Here is a 20,723-nt window from a genome sequence, read left to right on the forward strand (position 1 = left end):
AACACTGGGCTGCCTGCAGCAGAGCGCGTGAACTTAACCACTCGGCCACGGGGCCAGCCCCAGATGTGCTCTCTTTTAAGGAAGATTTTCAGGAGCTACCACACAGCACTGTCACATATGTATCATTGGCCAGAACCTAACATCGAGGAAGACTGAGAACTACAGTCTTTGTTCTGGGTGGCCTTGTACCCAACCAAAAAGTCTATTGCTACGGCATATGGCAGAAGGGCAGAGCAGATAATGGGGGACAACCCAGTTTTCCATTGAATCCGTCACAGTTTCTGGCTTGTAAATGATTCTATGTTTATGAGCATCCTACCTTTCTCTTTTTTATATGCTAAAAGCATATACCTTTATATTTCTCAAGCAGTGTATTTTCCCTTGGAATCCCAACTCAGGCACCGCAGCATCATAGAAATTTCAAAAGAGGGACTCAAGGAGCTCGTCCCAATCCTTTGTACCCCAAGGGAAAGCCTTGCTGAGTTGGGTTTGCTGAGGACCCCTGTGGCTGCTTCTACTCAAACACATCCAGCATCAGGACACGCAGGCAGTGACACTGAGGGACTGGCTGGGAGGGTAGGGGAGGGAAGGCCAAGCGAGGCTGCATGGGATTCATTTCCTCAGTGAGTTCTAACTTCAAGGCTTCCTGTCTGGCTTAGAAAGTTATTTTCAGTAGTTAGTCTTTGGTTCCTGGGGGAAAAAATTCAACAGTTCACTCCAGCCAAAGTCCTGGACAAAGGCATACCCATTTCTGTGATTTTTCTCTCACTCCTGCACTTCCTCGTTATCATTCATGCCTCTCGGGAGCAAAATTGAATGTCATGCATCTGCACAGCAGCTGCTTCCTCTCTCTCAGTCTCTCTCTTTCACACCCACTCACCCCTCCCCCTCACACACACTCTCCCATTCCGCCTGCAATAGGGCCAGAGGGTACAGACTTAGTTCAGAGGCAGTAAATTGTCCTCATCTGGACAAGAGGACTGGTGGATGTGGTCTTCTCTAGGGCTCTGTCCTGTTCTGACATTCTTTGAGTGGTGGTGGGTCCTGAGGTGGAAATGCTCCATCCCTGACTTCTAGAATACGTAGAGATAGTCATAGGAGTATTTTACTTGACAGAATTTTTAGAAAACAATTTATCATAAACTTCTCAGGAACCAGCAATTGTTTCAGCCTAGATTCCACCAGGAGAGCTTGGCAGCTCCCCTGGTGCCATTTTCAGCTTGAGAAGTGGGTGATGGTGTGAAAAGGGCAAGGGCTGTGGAGGAGACAGACGTAGGTTCAAATCTTAAGTCAACCACCTGCAAGGTGTGTAACCTGGTGCAAGTTAGCTAACCTTCCTGAACCTCAGTTTCTCTGTCTGTGGGTTACAGTAATAATTCCTCTTTCACAAAGGTATGAGGATTGTGGGATATATTACGATGGATGTAAAGCATTTAACACAGTGCCCGGCACACAGTAAGGATTCAGTAGATGCTAGCTCTTCCCCTAGTATGAGAGAGAGGAACAAGCTAAAGAAAGTGAATTGAAGAAGGAAATAAAATGGGAAAGGGGAGAGGGAGACAGAAGGTGTATAAAAATGAATGTGTCATGATGGTGGTTTTAATGCCACAGAAAATCCCCTCAGCTACCTCTGGGTGGCACCCTTGACACCCAAGGTTCCTGACTGACCGGAACTGAAAACTATGTATTCCCAAATTTAAAGTAATATTGCCACCTGGTGGCCAAACTCATGCACTTTGGGCTTCTCTGAAGTCTTGATTAACTAGCTTCCAGTCCCAGACGTATTTTAAAAGAGATTTGTAAATTGTAAGGCACAGTTTCGATTCTTTCATTCATGTCACAAATTTATTGTTTCAACTGTAGGCCGGATACTGTTCTGGGTGCTGGGGACACAGCAGCTAGCCAGTCCGAGAAAGTCTCAGCTTTCACAGAAGTTATATCCTACAAGGGGGTAACAGGCAAAAACAACTAAACAGATCAATTGGAAAGCAAATTTCTGACTGATGAAGACGCGAAGATGATAAACAGTATGTTACGATAGGGTGACTGACTACTTCTCTGAGGAATAGAATCTGGGCTCAGACCTTGATGAAGAGCTAGCCATGTGAGATTGTCCAGGTAGAGCAGTCCAGGCAGAGGGAACCACCAGGTGCAAAGCTACTTCAGGCATCAGAGGTGCCTATCTGAGAGACAGGGAGAATCGAGGGGGATGGGGGAGGGGGGAGCAGCAGCAGCAGGTGAGCTCAGAGGGCGGGCAGGTCCAAATCACCTCCACATCAGCCTTGGTGATGAATTTGGGTCAGATCCCAGGGCTTATTGGAGTGTGATAAGCAAGGTGACTGGGGTGGATTTACATTTTTAAAGCTCGGTCTGGCTGCTGGGTGGAGAATGGGTTGTGGAGGGCCAGGGTGGAAGCAGGGGGACCAGTTTGGAAGTTTTTGTAGAGGTCCGGGTGAGGTCTAGGTGGGGGCTCTGGTAGTGTGGACCTGGAGAGATGCGATGGATTGGAGGTCTGCTCTGGAGTTGCCGCTTTCCTGTCTTGTCAATGCGCTGGAGAAAAGAAAGGGGTCAAAGATGACTTGCATGTCGTTGATGTGGGCACTGGGGAGATGCCAGTGCTTTATTTAGTATTTTCCCAGTAGCTGAGTCCAGAAATAATTTCTGGAGAAGAATGAATAGTTTCACCAACTATAAGGCCTCAAATTCTAAGTAATTAATGCAACTGTCTCATTGCCTCAGAGAATCCAGCGCAGCACGGAAATTCTACAAGACCTTACTAACAGGAACATCTCTGACTTCCTGGTGAAAACGTATCCTGCTCTTATACAAAGCGGGTAAGGAGAGGCCGTTTTTTACTTTTCCTCCTGGCTCCCTGTAGAAAACATTAACTGGGGACAGAAGATAACTTACTCTCATGATTTACCAACAATCAGGGCAGTGGAATTTTTTTTCCCTAAGTTGAGAGCCTTATCTAACAGAAAAAGTAACTGAGGCATACACAAGGGAAGCGCAACTTTAGATGAATTTTGGTTTTGGTTTTGTTTTGTTTAGGCCAAGCAGTCTTAAAGTTTAACCCATGCACTATTAAAACTAAAATAAGATAGCATAGAATTTGTCCAATAATGCAGCCTCATATTTTAACTAGTTAAGAAAGAGAGACAAAGTTTGGAGGGAGGAGAGAGAGTAAATGGGAAAAGGCAGAGGGAAAAAGGAGATGCAAGAAGGAAAAGTAAGAAGCAAAAAGGAGAAAGGAAAAAATTAGACAAAGATAGGAAAGAGGCAGTGGGAGAGTGTCTGAGTGAGCCCACAGCTTGGCCAGGTTAACTGCACCTGTCACACTCCAACTGAAAATTATCACATGTCACTGCCCTTTAAATTGCTAACAAACTCTTCCATAAGTGTCTCTTACTCTCAGCTCTGCAGCTGTTCTTATCAAGCCCCACCCCAAGATGGCCCTGCTTCAGCACCACTTATGAGAGCAAGCAGCTTGACGAGAGCATGCTACAGAGAGAGGATCGCATGGGACCCTGATTCAGGCCCCACATGCTCTGGGGCTTTCCAATAAAACACGCTGTCTAATTTTAGTAGTGCTTTCCATTGCTTCCCCTAGCAGAGCCCTGAGCAAGGGATAAATGGAGTTGGTTAACCAGAACCCACTGCAGATGGTGAAGCAGTGGCTGGGAAGGCAATGCTGTGCCAGCAGTCAGCAAAATGAAGAACGCCACCCAAGCACAAAAATGAAAGCAGGGTGTGGAGAATTTATTCAATACTGCAATAAACGACAACCATCCCAAACTTTGTTCTCAGCAGCAAATTTGCAAAATGGAATTTTGGATTTTGTGCTTAACGACAACAACAGTTCATGGGTCTGCACCATGAGGTTTAGAGTTGGCGTCTGCCTGTTTCCTATCTTGTAATTTAGACTGACTGGCTGGAAGTCAGTCTCTTAACTTTGGGCTTGGAGTAAGTTAGAGCTTCCCCCAGGTGTACAGGTGATTCCTAGAGTCTCATTTGTGCAGGGTGAAAGAGGGGAGGGCTGCAGCCTCACTCCGCACTGGCGTGGTTATTGCCATATTTTCTGGGTCCAGATGAGGCACACTGGTTTTACAACAGGGCCACTCAGAAAGTCCCACATGTGGGATGCGACTTGGAGAACCAGTGGTGGAAAACATCCATCCTTTCTCCACCTGTGTATTCAGGCCCGGCCTCTGGGCTGGGGGGCTTCCGCACTGCTTGGATGTCAGGAAATTTAAAAATGCCCCTGAAGACTAAGACATCCCAATGAGTGTTTGGGAAGGGAGGTTAACACTACTGCCATACTTGTGGTATTCACTGTTTGATTTCTTTTGGCTTTCAGCTTAAAGAGCAAATTCTGGGTCAATGAACAGAGGTAAGAAACTATTTTTGTAAGAAATTAAAATCTCAGATTGATTCATTTAAAATAATGGCACATAAAAAAGCCACACCTCAGCCACGTGGATGGGCTGTTCTGTCCATGCTCCGGAATTCACGAGACGTGTCCTGAAGGGCAGGTGGCTAGGGGCACCTGGACCCAGAAGGTGCTCAGTAGTAGATCTCCTTGGGAGACAGAAGTGGGCAGTGGTATTCCCTGAAGAGGCGTTCCAGAGCATTCTCACTCAACGGAGGCTCTAATGCCTCCGAGTGCATGACAGTTAGAATGCTGCCATGAGGACGCTCATAAACTGAGCCCTGGCACCCCTTGGCCCATTCCGTTTAAGCCTCAGGGGGTCTGGCCCAGACTGCCCCCTCACCCTGTTCCCGAGGTATCCTGGACACCCAAGTGGTTCTAGAGGTTTGGAGAATCCTCCAGAATATTCTGGGAGTGAGCTGGCCTCCCAGCTCCCTCAGGAACAGGGCCTCTAGAGTGAATGTGGAGCTGATGTTGACTTGATTTCCTGGGGGATTCTAGCCCATAAAAATGAAATCCAGCTTTTAGAATTGCTCCCTAGAGGGAAGTGCAGGGCCTCAGCAAGGTGTGCAAGTTGGGGGGGGGGGGGGTGGGAGAGACAATTAAATTCCCTGAGGAATACAGTTTTCCTCCCCTGCCTTCCCAACTGGCAAATTAATTTTATTTTGTCAAGGAGTTTGGCATTTTATCCTCCACTGAAGGGTTTTAAGCCAGTGAGTGACACACTCAGATCGGTATTTGAGCCGGATCTCTTAAGACTTCCAGGGAAGTGTGGAAGATGGCTCAGAGTGGGAGACCCAAGGCTAGGATCCCACTTCAGGAGCCAGAGCAAGGGTGGAGGCAGGAGAAGGGAGGGGCTGCCTAAGGCAGGGGTGGGTTTGAGAGGCTCCGAGAGAGGAAGGCAGGACTGGTGCTGATTAGATAAAGGGGAGTCCAGTGCTGTCAGGAGTACCTGCAAAGGACAGAAGTGGCACAGAATGGGGATCGTTGGTTGGGGTCGAGGGAGAGTTAGGGAAGACTTCAAGTAGAAAATGACATGGGACAGATAAGCAGGAGTTGGCCAGACTCTCAAAAAGGGAAAGGCACCCCAGGAAGTGAGCAGCCCCACAAAGGCAGAGCGGCACGGAGGCAACCCGGAGCAGGGGGGGGTCTGAAAGTGATTTCACACGGCCAGAATATGCCAGGCAAGGGAAGGCATGAGGAGGGGTGAGGTTGGAGAGGTGGGCAGAGACTAAGCTCAGAAGGAAACAGAACTTCATCCTGGAGGCAATGAGGAAGCTTGGAAAGTTGGTTTGTAAAGTGGAGCCATGTCGCTCACTAGTCCAGACAATTCCCCTAAAAGTACACATTTTCTTACAAAACTGAGAGATCTACGGCAAGCGTGAAGCATGCACATGGTCCATGGCGCTGAGCTGAGGGCTTCCTCTTCCCTTGTCAGGTACGGAGGAATCTCCATCGGAGGAAAGCTGCCGGTCCTCCCCATCACTGGGGAAGCGCTTGTTGGATTCTTAAGCGACCTCGGCCAGATGATGAACGTGAGCGGGGTATGTAAGCAGACTGCAGGTCTGGGTAGGACTTTCAACCCTCCGGTTTATCATGAAACAGAAATTATCATGAGTATTAAGGGGGAAAAAACCCCTCTTGTTTGTTTATTATGGTTTTCTAGGGCCCTGTCACCAGAGAGGCCTCTAAAGAAATGTCTGCTTTCCTTAAACACCTAGAAACTGAAGACAACATTAAGGTATTGGCCCTGTATAACCTGCCCAAGAGCCAAAAATTCATGTGTTCTGGTTATTTTATTTTTATTTTCTTGGCTTAATTAAATTCCCACCCTCTGCCTGCTGAACTGTAGCATGAAATATCTTCCAGCTGCCAAACCCTTCCTCCTTCTCTCGTTCTGTCTCCTGTGGCTCATTTTCTCTAACAGCTGTTGCAGCTCAGCGTCTCTGGTGTGGTGGAAGCACAGCCTGACAAAGCCCATCTTCACCCTATAGGTGTGGTTTAACAACAAAGGGTGGCATGCCCTGGTCAGCTTTCTCAACGTGGGGCACAACGCCATCTTACGGGCCAGCCTGCACAAAGACAGGAACCCCGAAGAGTACGGCATCACCGTCATGAGCCAGCCCCTGAACCTGACCAAGGAGCAGCTCTCGGAGATCACAGTGTAAGCCAAAATGGCCCCCAGCCTCACGGCTATCTGGCCCGCCTCCACTCTCTGGATACCCCGAGAGGATTTTCACTAACCTGAGCTGCTGGGCAGGATGGCAAGTTTGTCCAAGCAGGCACACATGAACGTGACTTTCAAATGCTTCCTATACCAGACAGCTTGGCCATTCTCTTTCCTCATACTGTTTATTTGGAAAGTAAGCGTATATTTGGTTCTGTTCCCTGTTGGCTCTTGACAGCAAGTTCCTCCGGGAGCTTACGCAAACATTCTCCTTTCCAGTATGCAAAAGGACTGCCGGGAACTGGGAAAATTCAGCAAATCTTTCAACTCACCAAGTAGTGATGATCTTGGGTTCTGGTAATTTCTCTACGGTGGTCGGGTTTTGGAGAGGTTGACAGATCCTTGCCTTCCTCAAGCTTAGGCTCTAGCTACACAGCTTCAGGCAGCAAAAACCTCACTCTTGCGCAGTTTGTAGAATGTGTGCTCTCCTCGAGGCCTATACCTGGTGGGAATGCCTTTGTTTTCGCAAACTTCGTCTGGAAGGCTGTGAAGGGCCTCATTTCCAGCGTATCCTGAGTGATCCTGAACAACCAGTGTCATCGGCTAAAACTTGGGCCTGGCCCCTTGGGGCTTTCCTCTGGGCACCCTCTGGGACCCTAGACTGAGGAAGAATAGTCCGTCCTATGTTAATTCTCACTCAGCCCAAGTTGCCATACCTCCTGCCAAGACTTTTGAATGTCAGATCTGAAACAGGAGTCTTTGGTGATCATAAAATAGTATATGTTCATTAAGTAAAGTTTATAGAAAGGAATTTTAAGAACTTATTATCTATAACGCTATAGTTTGGGGCATTTCCCCTCAACATTTTTACGTGTCTCCTTTCAGTCATTTGTTCTGTCCTTACTGCGTGGGGGTCACGCCGTTTGCTGTTTTACCAGGGCGGAGACTAGCACGGTGGTGCCTTTGTGGGAATTAGTTAAAGGTGCTCCTTTCTCTAGGCCAGGGGTTGTGGCCTGTATGTCAAGTTCAGGTTGGATTTCAGCCCACACTTGCCCCTTGGCCAGATGCTTTCCATTTGATCCAGGAAAGGGTGAAGAGAGCCAAGCTCCTGTAAAACGGGACAGTTCTCTTTTCACTTAAACTTATGTTGTGAATATTTCCCCATGTTATGTGTTTCTTGAAAACATGATTTAACAAGATAAATTCACAGACCATACAGCTGTCTACATAGAAAATTCAAGATAATCTACACACAAATTATTAGAACTGCTAAGAGCATTGCAGTGTATGAGATTAATGTAAAAATCCATTTCTATACAACATCAAGTCATTAGAAAATGTAATAAGGAGAAAATTTATCTAGACTTTTATATTAAGATGGAATAATAGTCACTATTGACATTAATGTTAATGAATTCACATTAATATTAACATGGAACAGGAAACCCACAAATATCCCCTTAACCTTGACCCAGTCTGTTTTAGACAGTTGAGTAGAACGTCATGCTTCAGGGGTGGGAAGGAGACTCTGGAATTGTCACCTGGGTTGAGTGAGGCCTTCCCAGAGCCTGACTTTGTTCTTCCTCTGCTTCTGCTTCTCTTTCTTCACCCCTCTCTCCCTGTGTCCCCGTCCTGCTGCAGACTGACCACATCGGTGGATGCTATGGTTGCCATCTGCGTGATTTTCGCCATGTCCTTTGTCCCAGCCAGCTTTGTCCTTTATTTGATCCAGGAGAGAGTGAGCAAAGCCAAGCACCTCCAGTTTATCAGTGGAGTGAGCCCCATCACCTACTGGCTGACCAACTTCCTCTGGGACATTGTAAGTGTCAGGTCATGACCCTCCCTTACCCCCGTGGGCCCAAGGTGGGTGGGTGCTTGTGTCTGCTCTGACCGAAGGGACACATCATGGGGGGCTCTCACATTGCCGGGGCTGCTGGAAGAGGCTTGCCGAGGGCCTTGTGTGTCTCCTGTCTCTTGACATCTTCTTAGAAAGGCACAGAACTAGGAGCCCCAAGCTGGGGAAGGATGGGGGTTCAGCTTAACAACACTGAGAGGGTGGTCTGCGTGCCCCGCCTCAAGGGGCCTTCTGACCCACCGAATAATCACTGCACTGCAGGCACGAGGCTGGGCTTCCTGAGAGTAATCTGGAGTTGAAGAGGTCATATTAAGGGCTCCTTCACCCCACATCCTCTTTTTAAATCCTGCCCCACAAAGGGGTAAGGATGGAACTTCCCCTGTAGTAGAGTCACCAGATAAATATAGAACACCCAGTTAAATTTGAATTTCAGATAAACAATGAATAATTTTTGGTATAAATATGTCTATCCCTGAATATTGCATGGGACACACTTCTACTAAAAACTTTATCGGCGGCTTGTCTGAAATGCAAATTTAACTGGGCACCCTATGTTTTTATTTGCTAGGTCTGGCAACCCTACCCAGTGGCCTCATTTTGCTTCCCCAAAGTTATCAGACCTTCACTATATCAAATTAGGGAAAATGAAGAAAAAATTATCACATCAACAGCAGGATTGGTGGGGGTGGGGAAGAGTCAAGACAAGCTATTTTATTGACAGGCCACGGGGTCAAAATGAATTGGCAGCAAAGGCCTCGTTGTAATGCAGCAGGATCATTAGCACACCAACTCTGGTCATTCTGGCATCTTGAGTAATGAAATCTTTTGTTTTATCTCAACATTCGAAGACTAACACCTCATGTGATGATCGGATATGTCACGATGGAGATCAACACAGACAACCTTCTCTACTACGGCTTTTAATAATAATGGTCAATGTTAGGGCTCCTGAGGCCCTGGTTTCTTTTATTTACTCAACTTATTAAGCAGCTATCACTTAACAATACAAAACCAGAAATTACCAGTGGCAACTAAATTCTTTCCTCTCTCTTCTAGCTACACACAAAAACACTCCTAAACACATGGGGAGGAGGTCAGAGCATACAAGCCTCACTTTGGATAAGAACATCACTTGTGGATGCTCACATTGGCCTGTGCTTTTAACATGAAAGGAGCTAGGCTCATCTGTACTGCAAAGCTGCTAAAGTGCTGGTTTTTTCATTCTCCTTTTTTTAAAACATGAAGAATAGAATTTACGCTTCAGGCTGACCCATGCATGTGTCTGGCTACACAGAGAGATCTCTAAGCTTAAGGAGACATATGTGGCTAGAAGGACAGAGTGGGAGTCTGGGGTAGGAGGTGATACTAGCAAAGTAGACACTTGGCGATCCAATGAAGAGTTAGGAGATGGTGAATATGATGCTGGCAGGCTTCCCGATGCTCTAGAATTTTAAAGCTGGCCTGGAATCCCAGATCTATGATCTGTGGTGTTGGATGGAGCTTAGCACCCTCATTAGCCAGTAGCAAAAAGACAACACATGCTAAGGGGTCATTGTTGAAGGGATGAGCAAACACTGTATCTTTCACTTGGCACATATCTGATGTCTTAAATTCTTACCTTTTTATATATATTATCTGTTTTTCTTTTCTTTTAAATTTTGAAACAATCATAAACCTAGAGAAACATTGCAAGTATAGTTCAAAGCTTTTTTTCCCAAGCCATTTGAAGGTAACTTCTCAACAAGATGCCCTTCCGTCCTACAAACGAGGACACGCCGCATACAACCTTGGCAAAACAGTCAACAGCAGGGAACCAGCACGATGCATCACCTCTGTCTCATCCTCAGAATTCGCTCAGGTTTCACCAAGTTATAGAAAAGGATCAGCTCAGAATCACACATTGCATTTAGTTGTCATGTCTCTCCAGTCTCCTTCAGCCTGGGATGGTCCCCAGTCTTTCCTTGACACTCCTGACCTTGACCCTCTTGGAGATCACAGGCCAGTTATTTTACAGAAGGTCCTTCAGTTTGTATTCCTCTCATGATGAGCTCAGGTTATGGCAGCAGTAGCACAAGGGATGGTCTGTTCTTCTCCCTGCATCCTATCAGGTAGCTTCTGATCTCAATTTGTCCTGTCACTGATGATGGTCACTTTGGTCACTTGATTAAGATGGTGCCTGCCAAGCTTCTCCACTGTAGAGTTCCTCTTTTCCTCTTTATAACCAATAAAAATTTGGGAGAGAGGTACTTTGAAGCTATGTAAATATCCTGTTTGTTATCGAACTTTCCATTTATGCCTGTATGGAGTCATGGTTCCTGTGTTAATCAGTGGATTATAATCTGATACTATCCTTATTTACTTTGATGCTCAAATTATCCCCAGTTTCACCAGTGGGAGCTCCTTCAAGCTGGCTTTTGTCTTCTGTTGACTTGAGCACCATCCTCCTTGAGCACCTCCATACTCTCTGGCACAGAAAGATGTTCCGGCTCATCGTGCTCCTCCTCCCAGCCCTACCCTGGAATCAACCATCTCCCCAAGAAGCCCTGGTTCCTTTCAGTGGAAATGACGCTCAGAAACCAAGATCTGGATGCTAGCTATATTCACTGCCACTGGGGTCTCAATGGTCCCAGGCCTACTCAATGGAGAGAACTAGAGGATTCTTTGTATATCTACACACATGGGCATAGATATGCACACATTTACATCAATATCTATCTATCTATGTACTGAACACTATGAGCTCACTAAAACCTTTAGTTTCAATCCAACACCACAGGCTCATCCTGTTTTTCTGTCTTTCCATATATGTAACTCCCTTCTCCGAGAATGAGATACTGACTTCTAATACCCCCAACTCACTTGTCTACCTAAGTAATACACCTATATGTCATAAGTCCCCCATCTCTGCCACCATCCCCTCCCCTGTGTGGACACCCTCCTCTCCCTGCTCTAGCTGTCCCCCACCTGGAGGTCCTCCTCATTCTGCTCTGGCTCTGATACCCCTCACCAAATCAGTCCCCTGTAGGGACACCATCCTCAGCCCCCTGGGACTCCAACACACCACACAAGCCTGTCCTCTGCGGACACCCTCCTCACCCTTCTTGGGCTCTCATCCTGCTCAGAACCACTGTGACTCCTCCCCTAACTCCACCGTGGCTGCCCACCTGTCCCTGTCCGACCTAATGGCTTTAGGACTGAACCATGTAGGAAGGGAAGAGAGGCGAGAAAGCAATGAAAGAGTATGATCTATTCAAGCTTTGTGAGGCCAAGGACTCTTCTTTAAGATTTTCTGAATTTTGGAGACATGCTTACAAAGTAGAATCAACAAGACTTTGTGACCAATTAGAAAAAAAGAATGAGAGATCAGTGGAATTTTATAATTCTTTCTTTCAGAAGATAGGGGATGAAGATTTCCTACACAGGGAGGTGGGGGTGGGAGGGGTAGGAGGTCTGGGAACAGCTTAACACATGTTTGCTAACCGCAAACCATTTGGACAAATAGGATCAGAATCCCAGACCATGAGTGCTGGTCCAGCCCTCGTTTTACAGATTATGAAATAGGCCCAGAGAGGTTATGTGCCTTGCCCTCCTCTCCTCTCTTCTAGATGAATTACACCGTGAGTGCTGCACTGGTGGTGGGTATCTTCATCGGGTTTCAGAAGAAAGCCTACACATCTCCAAACAATCTTCCTGCCCTTGTTGCACTGCTCATGCTGTACGGGTGAGTTGTTTAGGCCATTAGCTGATGCTGCCAGAAGGGAAGCCTGGGGAGGAGCAAGCTCTTCTGACAGAAAAATGGGGTTCTGGTGGCAAGTTAGCCTCCAGCCCCCGGCGGGTCTGCTGCTGCTGGACAGGAATCTGTCTGGCTTCTCTTTCTGACTCCACGCATGAAGGTATTCCTGAGACCTGGTCCACTGAGGGACAGTGGAGACAGCCACATGGCCTGAATCTTCTTCTACTCAAACTGTGGCCTGACTGAAGTCAGTGAATCCGTCACTCCCCACTTCCTCACCGAGCTCTGATTCCAATTCGTCCGTGGCCAATCTGCCCATCTCAGGGTCTCCATCGGGACTGGCCAAGAGTTATTTGCACATAGTAGAAGACTACAGCTGAAAAGCTGCTCCTGAGTCAGGGCCAGAGGATGACACAGGGATTAAATCCAGTAGAATTACAGAGCAAAGCATGCAACTTTCTATCCAGGCCTACCACTTACTATATATGTAACTGTGGACAAGAAATTCACCCATCTGGGCCTCAGTTTCCTCATCTGTAAAATGCGGTCAATAATCCCTGGCTTTCCTACGTGGGCCAGTAGAGTCTTGCCAGAGCAATGATCTCCATTCATCTCTCTTGGAAATAGGGAGTTCAGGTATCAGCATGACCGTGACATGTCAGCTCCAGTGAACTGCAAAGATGAGTTTGTTGGGATCTCAGCTCAGCTTTGCTCCTCTAGACTGGAGTGGGAAGCATTGCAGGGTACAAAATGCTCCTATGCCTTGTGTAAGGCTTTATAATTTTCAAAGTATTTTCACAGCTACCATCTCATTTATTCGTCACAAAACTCCATGAAGTGGTCAGGGCAGGCATTGTTATCTCTATTCAAAGATGAGGAACAGGGGCCAGCCCAGTGGCGAAGTGGTAAAGTTTGTGTGCTCCACTTCAGCAGCCCAGGGTTCACAGGTTCAGATCCTAGGAACAGACCTACACACGGCTCATCAAGCCATGCTGTGGCGGCATCCCATGTATAAAGTAGAGGAAGACTGGCATGGATGTTAGCTCAGGGACCATCTTCCTCAAGCAGAAAGAGGAAGATTGGCAACAGATGTTGGCTCAGGGCCAATCTTCTTCACCACGCCTTCCCCCCTCCCACCCCCCCACAAAAGAAGAAGTTTAAAAAAATAATAAAAAGATGAGGAACAAAGACCAAGGGATGGAGTATCTCTTTTGTCCCTCTGGACTCTCACCCATTCAAACATGTCACCTCACATGTGAGGGGAATGCATTATATCTAGGGGTACAGCAAATGGAATGGAAATTGGAACTCCATCCCAGTGAGTTGTATCATTTCACACAGATGGGCGGTCACTCCCATGATGTATCCAGCATCCTTCCTGTTTGATGTCCCCAGCACAGCCTACGTGGCCTTGTCTTGTGCTAATCTGTTCATCGGCATCAACAGCAGTGCCATCACCTTCATCCTGGAATTATTTGAGAATAACCGGGTGAGATGACTTTATTGGCTTCCTTGTTTACTAGGATGCTAGAGCGCATGCGATGGTCAGGCAGAGCCACAGGCAAGCTTTGTGCATAGACAAATGTTGCTTCCTCCCCTCTCTCTTCTTTTCTTCCTCTCTCTTTTCCCTCTTTCTTTCTCTCCTTCATCCTTTCTCCCTGACTCCCTGCCTCCTTTCTTCCTTCCTTCCTTCTTTCCTTCCTTCTCCTTGTTCGTTTGTGTGCTCTGAGTGTCATGGTTTTCTGAGCTCATTCTGCAAGCTGTAAATGACCTTTGATCATCCTAAGCTTTTAGATTTGATTTCTCCTTCAGGAAGTTTTCCTTTGGGGACTTTGGGTGTTAGGTTTTCTACACACACACACACACACGTAGGTAATGCAGTCATGTGATTTCAAAATTTAAAAGGAATAGAAAGGCATACAATGAAAAGTCTCCTTCCTACTCCTATTTCCCAATCACCTGGTTGCCTTCTCCAGAGGCAATGTCTCCTTTGAGTTTCTCATGTGTTCTGAAGACATATAAACAAAGACGTACTAACATCCTTTCTTAAGCAAATTATAACATACTGACGTATACTATTCTACATCGAAATTAATCCTGAAGACAGGATTAGAATTTATGGTGTTGAATGACTCATCTTTATGAGCTCTAAAGTCCAGTTGTCCCATTGACAACCCCTAGACTTCTCACCTAGGAAGAACTGGCCACGCTGAATCCTGGAAACAATCCCATGGCTACAGGGCTGTCTTTGCTCCACACTCCCACCCCCAGCCCGCTAGTCTGAGCCCTGGTCACGGCTGTCCTGGGAACATTCCCAAGGACTGGCGGGCTTACCCAGGTGTCCTCAGTGGTCTCTCTAGCCTTTCCTTCCCTCATTATGTCTTCGCGGTTCAGAGCATGGGCACCAGCCTGCGCCTCTGCACTGCTGTCCTGTGACCCCTGTCCCCACCCCTGCCTCTCTGGGAAGACTCAAGGCAAATCTACACTAACCCCCAGTCCCATGGCCTTCTGAGAGTGACTCTTTCCAAGATCTTCTCAGGCTTTCTGTGGCCTCTAAGCAAGAAACAAAACCCCATCTGTCCCATGACTGATAACAATGTGCCATGTCACGTCAGACCCCAGAAGAGAGATGGATGAGAACACAGACCCTCCAATGGCCAGAGCATTTTTGCTGCTCTTCAGAGTTGTTTTTGTTACAGGTTCACAGCCCACTAAGTTTTAAGAGAGTATGTTACTTCAGAATAACTATATGGTAAGTTTTAAACAACTCAAAGCATCCTTCCTCCTGTGGGCTGCACTCATTTAGCCAACATTTACTGAGTACACCTCCCTCCCTACAAAAAACTGACTGCTTTCACCTAACTTATTAGATAGACAGATGCTGCAGAAATTCCCAGTATCCCATGGGGTGCTCCCCAGGTCCCAGTAGCTGCTGTCCCTACTCAGTCAAGAGGGATCAACTAGGTGAGCACCAAGTGATGGGTGTATTGATATAAACAAGAGTGACCCACTCATCCTGCCCTCCAGGAACTCCCGTTCCAGTCAAGAAATGACCTGCACACCAAGTTAGGAACTGACGTAAACCACAGTGCTGGTTTACACTGTACTGGTACTCTGAGGACCAGTGACTAGTGGAGAAAGTAGGCAGGTAAAAACAATTAACCATGGCAATGTGGTAAGTACTATGAGAGAGGAGAGGATATTTTGCTGTGGGTCTCTGGAAAGGCTTATGAGAGAAGCAGGTATTGGAGCCAGCTTTCTAAAGAAGGGCGAGAAGCTGCCGGTGAGCAGAGGGGAAAGAGAAGTCTTTCTTGCTAATAGCAATGGTTAATAGAAGCTGCAGGCGCAGAGGCCCAGGGGCAAATGAGCACAGTGCCTTCCGGGAAGAGTGGGGGGAAATGTGGGGAGGGGTAGATAGAGAGAGCTGGGGTCATGTGAGCAAAGGTGTGGAGGCTGCAGAGGAGGAGGGTGTGAGGCAGGGATGGACCAGATAAGTAGGCAGCCATGGCCCAGCCTGGAGCCTGGGCAGCCTTACCCCTTGGCGTCCCTCTGCCTTCTCGGGGGAGCCTCTGCCCAACACTCCAAGGCTAAGGCAGCAAGCACAGTCTGACCGCCTGAAAATAAGTCCCCCAACTTAACACAGACCCCAGAGACAGTCTCCAGCCCTCTTTTCTGCTGGCGACAGCTGCAGACAGACATAGCTGCCTGGGAGGAGCTGAGAAGCAGAGCTCGGAGATGCTCAGGGCCCCTCTCCCCTTTGGTACAAGCTGGGCTAAGACAGAACCAGTGAAAGAGCCTCAGTCCCCGGTGACAGCTCACAGCTGCACCCCAGGAAAGAGAGCCCAGGCCACACTCCCAGCAGCTGCTGATCTCCTGGCATCCAACGCCCTGGAGGGCTGCTGTGTGATTTCAAGTGAGTCTGCAGTGAGAGCCCCCAAGCGGACAGCAGGAGGGCTGCTCTTGTCCAGACTCCTGCTGTTGCCCACAAAGTCACCCAGGCTCTTAAGAAAAGTAACCTGGAAGTTCCTCACAGTTGTCTACAGTGCTGAGCATAGTGAATGTTTAGAAAATACCACCTAGTTTGAGGTACCTCCTATGAGTATTCCAAGACTTCCGTATCTGCTTGACAAATCCTTCCTGTGGCCAGTCTGGCTGCTAGCCCCCTTTGTCTGCAGGCCTTCCCCGGCCCCCTGGTCCTGCCCTGGCAGGGCATCCAGGCCCCACCCTGCTCAGGAGGGGACAGGCAGAGTTGGCCTCCTGACTATTCTGCTTTTCTGTGTTTCAGACGCTGCTCAGTTTCAATGCTGTGCTGAGGAAGCTGCTCATTATCTTCCCCCACTTCTGCCTGGGTCGGGGCCTCATTGACCTGGCACTGAGCCAGGCCGTGACGGACGTCTATGCCCGATTTGGTGCGTGGCAGCCGAGGCTGTGGAGTGTGACCCTGGATCCTCTGAGGCTGGGAGGGCTGCAGCGGGAGTGGCTACATCAGACCTGCAGCCAAGGCTGGGGCTGGGGGCACCTGGTTGGTCTGGGATGGTCCTGCCCCTGAGAAGGGATCAGGATGCCTCTGTTTCCGTGGCTAAGGAGCCACAGGAGGGGTGGAGGGTGGTCTTCGACTCTTCGTTATTCTGATTTGAGGAGCTAACATGAGACTCCGGTTTAGCGCTCACTTAAACCCTTGCTGGACCTAGTGTAGTAACCAGGTCTTCACGGGCAGCTGAGGTGGGCTTAATTCCTGTCGTTTTTCCGGTGACTTCCATCCCCAGGTGAGCAGCACTCTTCAAATCCATTCCAGTGGGACCTGATTGGGAAGAACCTGGTTGCCATGGCAGCAGAAGGGGTGGTGTACTTCCTCCTGACCCTCCTCATCCAGTACCATTTCTTCCTCACACAATGGTATGTTCGTGCCGCTGCCCTGAGGGCGCCGAGGGCAGCTCCTGTGTCCCTCCAGGCACTTGACTTCACATCCATGCGGTCGCCTCTTTTCTCATGAGCCCCATCCATGATTGTTTTTATGTTCCCAAAGACTGGCTTGCTCTGCATGATGCAAGAAGGAGAGGCACATTAAAATAGGCAAGTTAGAATTTGTGAAGAATCTGAACTCTAAAATATTTAAAATACAATGTTATTAATTTCAATCACTAATACTCCATCCCTCTCATTTAATTAACAGATGCTCATTTTAAATTGGGTGAGAGCATCACAAAAGACAATGGGGAAGGGGTATCCTCAGTTCTAGGAAATGGATTTATGCGTTCATAAATAGGCCCCTTTGCTAATGAGAGATTTCAAAGTAGGGGCAGGGCAAGAAGGAAGGGAGTAAAATGGGGGTGATGTTCAAGGTGAGTGCAGCCAGGGGCACTGTGGAGGGGGAAGGGCAATGATCACAGAGATGGAGGAGGTAGTAGCCAGCCACCAACCCTAACTCTTGACCAGGTATCCTCTACTGCCGGGTCAGTGTCCATGGCCCCAGCCGCAGGGCCATTCTTCCCCAGGCTCTTGCCCTGCCTCATTCTGAGGTGGGCGCTGGGGTTTCTACAAGGCAGACCCTCTGCAATCTAGGTTGACCTTTTCCGAGCTCAGCCCAGGGGACTGAATTGCCAATCGCTGGGCACTCATAACAAGCTTTCTTGGACAGTGGTTTGTTTCTTCTCTTTTCACCTTCTCAGGCTGAGTCTGGTCACATGTAAATAAAGATTCAAAGGGCTTGTTTCTAGGTTTTGATCCACAGGGAATTGAGTTATGGGAAGCAAATCCACCTCCTTACCCACAGGCTTGTGAGGATTGAAGGAGATGATGGTGTCAACACTCTTTGAAGAAAACACATGACCAGGGAGTTCTAGTTATGGGAGACGGTGTGAGGAACTGTGGTCCTTGGGACCCTCTTTCCTTGAAGGTCCCCCTCTGCAGCTTTGGGGGCGGGGAGGGGAGAAAGTTTTTTACCAAAACAGACTTATTAGCTTCAAACTCGGATGTCAACACGACCGAGTGAGTCCTACCTGCATTAGGCCCAAAATAGGACCAGAGAAGCATGTCACAATCTCTGGCTTCAAGAGGCTTGCAGCCATGCCCATACTGAGAGGCAACCAGGCAAAGAGAGTGGAAGGGAGGGAGAAAGGATGCCCTTGGTAGAGGACACGGCCTGCGTGGAGGGAGTTCAGGATGGCTGTGAAAAATGAGGGTGAACGGGGACTAGAGATGAGCCTAGAGAGGTGGGTAGAGCCAGGTCATGAAATGCCTCCTCACCTTGACAAGGACTTGGGACTTAGTGTGAGGGCCGCAGGGAGCTATTGGGTGTTTTTTGTTTTGTATTTTTGTTTGTTTTATTGAGGTCATATTGGCTTATAAAGTTGTGTAAATTTCAGGTGTACATTATTATATGTCAGTTTCTGTATAGGCTGAATCGTGTTCACCACCAATAGTTTTTATCCATTACCATGCATATGTGCTCCTTTACCCCTTTCACCCTCCCTTCACCCCTTCTCCTCTGGTAACCAGTAATCTCTTCTCCTTGTTTGTTTATCTTCCACATATGAGTGAAATCATACGGTATTTGTCTTTCTCTGTCTGACTTATTTCACTTAGCATAATACCCTCAGGGTCCATCCATGTTGGGGTGTTCTTGTTTGTTTGTTTTTTTGTTTTAAAGTATGCTTTTTGGTGAGGAAGATTGGCCCTGAGCTAACATCTGTTGCCAATCTCCCTTTTTTTTTTCTCCCCAAGGCCCCAGTACATAGTCGTATATCCTAGTTGTAGGTCATTTTAGCTCCTCTATGTGGGACACCGCCACAGCATGGCTGGATGAGCAGTGTGTAGGTCTGTCCCCAGGATCCGAACCAGTGAACCCTGGGGTGGTGAACTTAACCACTTGGCCACAGGGCTGGCCCCATGTTGAGGTGTTGTAATCAGGGGAATGACATGATCTGCCAGGGCTAGAAGCAGAGAGACTAGATGAGAGCCCATTTTGGCCCCCAGGCAAGAGACAATGGTGACCTGGAGAGGAGTGGGGCCATTGGAAAATGGAGAAAAATAAGTTGATTGGATAAATAGTAAGAAGTTTGTTAGACAAGACTTGGTGATGAACTGGATGTGACCAGTGAGGGAGGAAGGAAAGACAGTAGCCCAAGGTGGTCAGGGAAGGTTTTAGAGGCTGTGTCTTTAAGGATGGGGAGGGTTCCCTTTGGCAGGCAGGAAGAAGAGAACATTGAGGGCCTGGAAATCCCTGCAGAGGCTGGGAGTTGGGAAAGGCCAGCATGGGCTGGGGACCAGGGGTAGATCAAATGGTTGGTGGAGGAGTTAGTTCAAGAACTAAGTGAGAGAGCAGGTGGAAAGGGGAGGTGGGGCCTTTGCACAGCTCTGGGATTCCAGCTGAGAGGTTGGGGCTTTAAGCTACAGCTGATGGAGAACCATGAAAGGATTGGGGGGATGGGGTGACCTGATGGGCTGGAGGAAGTAGGAAGCTTGGTTGCTAGTAACTGTCGTTTACTGAGTGCTTACTGCGGATGAAGTGTTTTAGTAATGATTACAGCTACCAGGTTTTCAGTCTTGATGCTGTGCAGACACCATGCCAAGCTCATCTTCACCATAATCCTATGGGTAGACACTATCATCTCCTCACTATCTTATGGTGGAAGGAGGTGAGGTTTAGAGAGGTTCAGTGACGCACCCAAGGCCACATATGAGGAGGCCAGGACAGAACCCAGGGCTGACTCTGGATGTGAGCACTTGCCCTCTCTGCCTAATGCCTGTTGCTTCTCCTGGTGGGAGTCCTTTGGAGAATTCAAGCCATAGGGGGTGGAAGGCCAGACTGAGGGAAAGGTGAGGAAATGGGAAGAAAGTAAGATGAAAAGGACAGTGTCAAGGACGCTGTACACCAGCCCAATCCTGTCCGCTTTACTTCCTCTAGGATTGGCGAACCCTCCAAGGAGCCCATTGTAGATGAAGATGATGATGTAGCTGAAGAGAGACAAAGAATTATTAGTGGAGGAAATAAAACTGATATCTTACGGCTAAATGAACTAACCAAGGTAAGGGAATAGGTGTGTTCCTTTGGAGGTGCCAGTTGGACCCAGAGATGGCATGACGTTGTAATTTGCCTTCTGTAGAATAAGCGATATGCCTATGCAAGCAACTCATTTTTCTAATTTTATGTGGAGTTGTCATCTCTGTCTTGTAACTTGTCTTCCAAGAACATCTAATTCCTATGCATTTTCCCCAGCATTCATCTTGGGTACTGACGGGCTCAGCAAGAGCCACTCCAACTGAGCACCAATAGCCTTTCTCCATTCCTTTTCTGCACAGCGGGTCAGCTCTGAGATTTCTCAGTGCTCATAGCACCCTTCTGAACACCCGTGTCCATATGTAACCTCCTCATGTTGGCAGTTTTCACCTAAACCGTCCTTTGCTCTCTTGCCCTCCCTGCTCTAGCCCTCTCTCAGTCCTCAGTCCAGTTTCTCTGGGTCTTGCAGATTTACTCAGGCACCTCCAGCCCAGCAGTGGAGAGACTGTGTGTGGGAGTCCGCCCTGGAGAGGTGGGTAC

The 20,723-nt window shown here is 48.0% G+C and overlaps 1 protein-coding gene across 1 annotated transcript in view; it reads left to right on the forward strand.

Moving 5' to 3' along the window:
* Positions 1-20,723, forward strand: part of ABCA4 (ATP binding cassette subfamily A member 4) — a 130,644-nt gene that overhangs the window by 93,729 nt on the left and 16,192 nt on the right. Inside the window, exons 31-42 of the mRNA XM_005610408.4 lie at positions 2,740-2,834; positions 4,358-4,390; positions 5,868-5,973; positions 6,096-6,170; positions 6,424-6,593; positions 8,238-8,415; positions 12,057-12,172; positions 13,526-13,673; positions 16,470-16,593; positions 16,951-17,080; positions 20,091-20,211; positions 20,653-20,715. Coding sequence (XP_005610465.3) covers positions 2,740-2,834; positions 4,358-4,390; positions 5,868-5,973; positions 6,096-6,170; positions 6,424-6,593; positions 8,238-8,415; positions 12,057-12,172; positions 13,526-13,673; positions 16,470-16,593; positions 16,951-17,080; positions 20,091-20,211; positions 20,653-20,715 — 1,359 coding nt within the window. The remainder of the gene's footprint in view (positions 1-2,739; positions 2,835-4,357; positions 4,391-5,867; positions 5,974-6,095; positions 6,171-6,423; positions 6,594-8,237; positions 8,416-12,056; positions 12,173-13,525; positions 13,674-16,469; positions 16,594-16,950; positions 17,081-20,090; positions 20,212-20,652; positions 20,716-20,723) is intronic.

The sequence above is a fragment of the Equus caballus genome, chromosome 5 (genome assembly GCF_041296265.1).
Source record: "Equus caballus isolate H_3958 breed thoroughbred chromosome 5, TB-T2T, whole genome shotgun sequence".
NCBI lineage: Eukaryota > Metazoa > Chordata > Mammalia > Perissodactyla > Equidae > Equus > Equus caballus.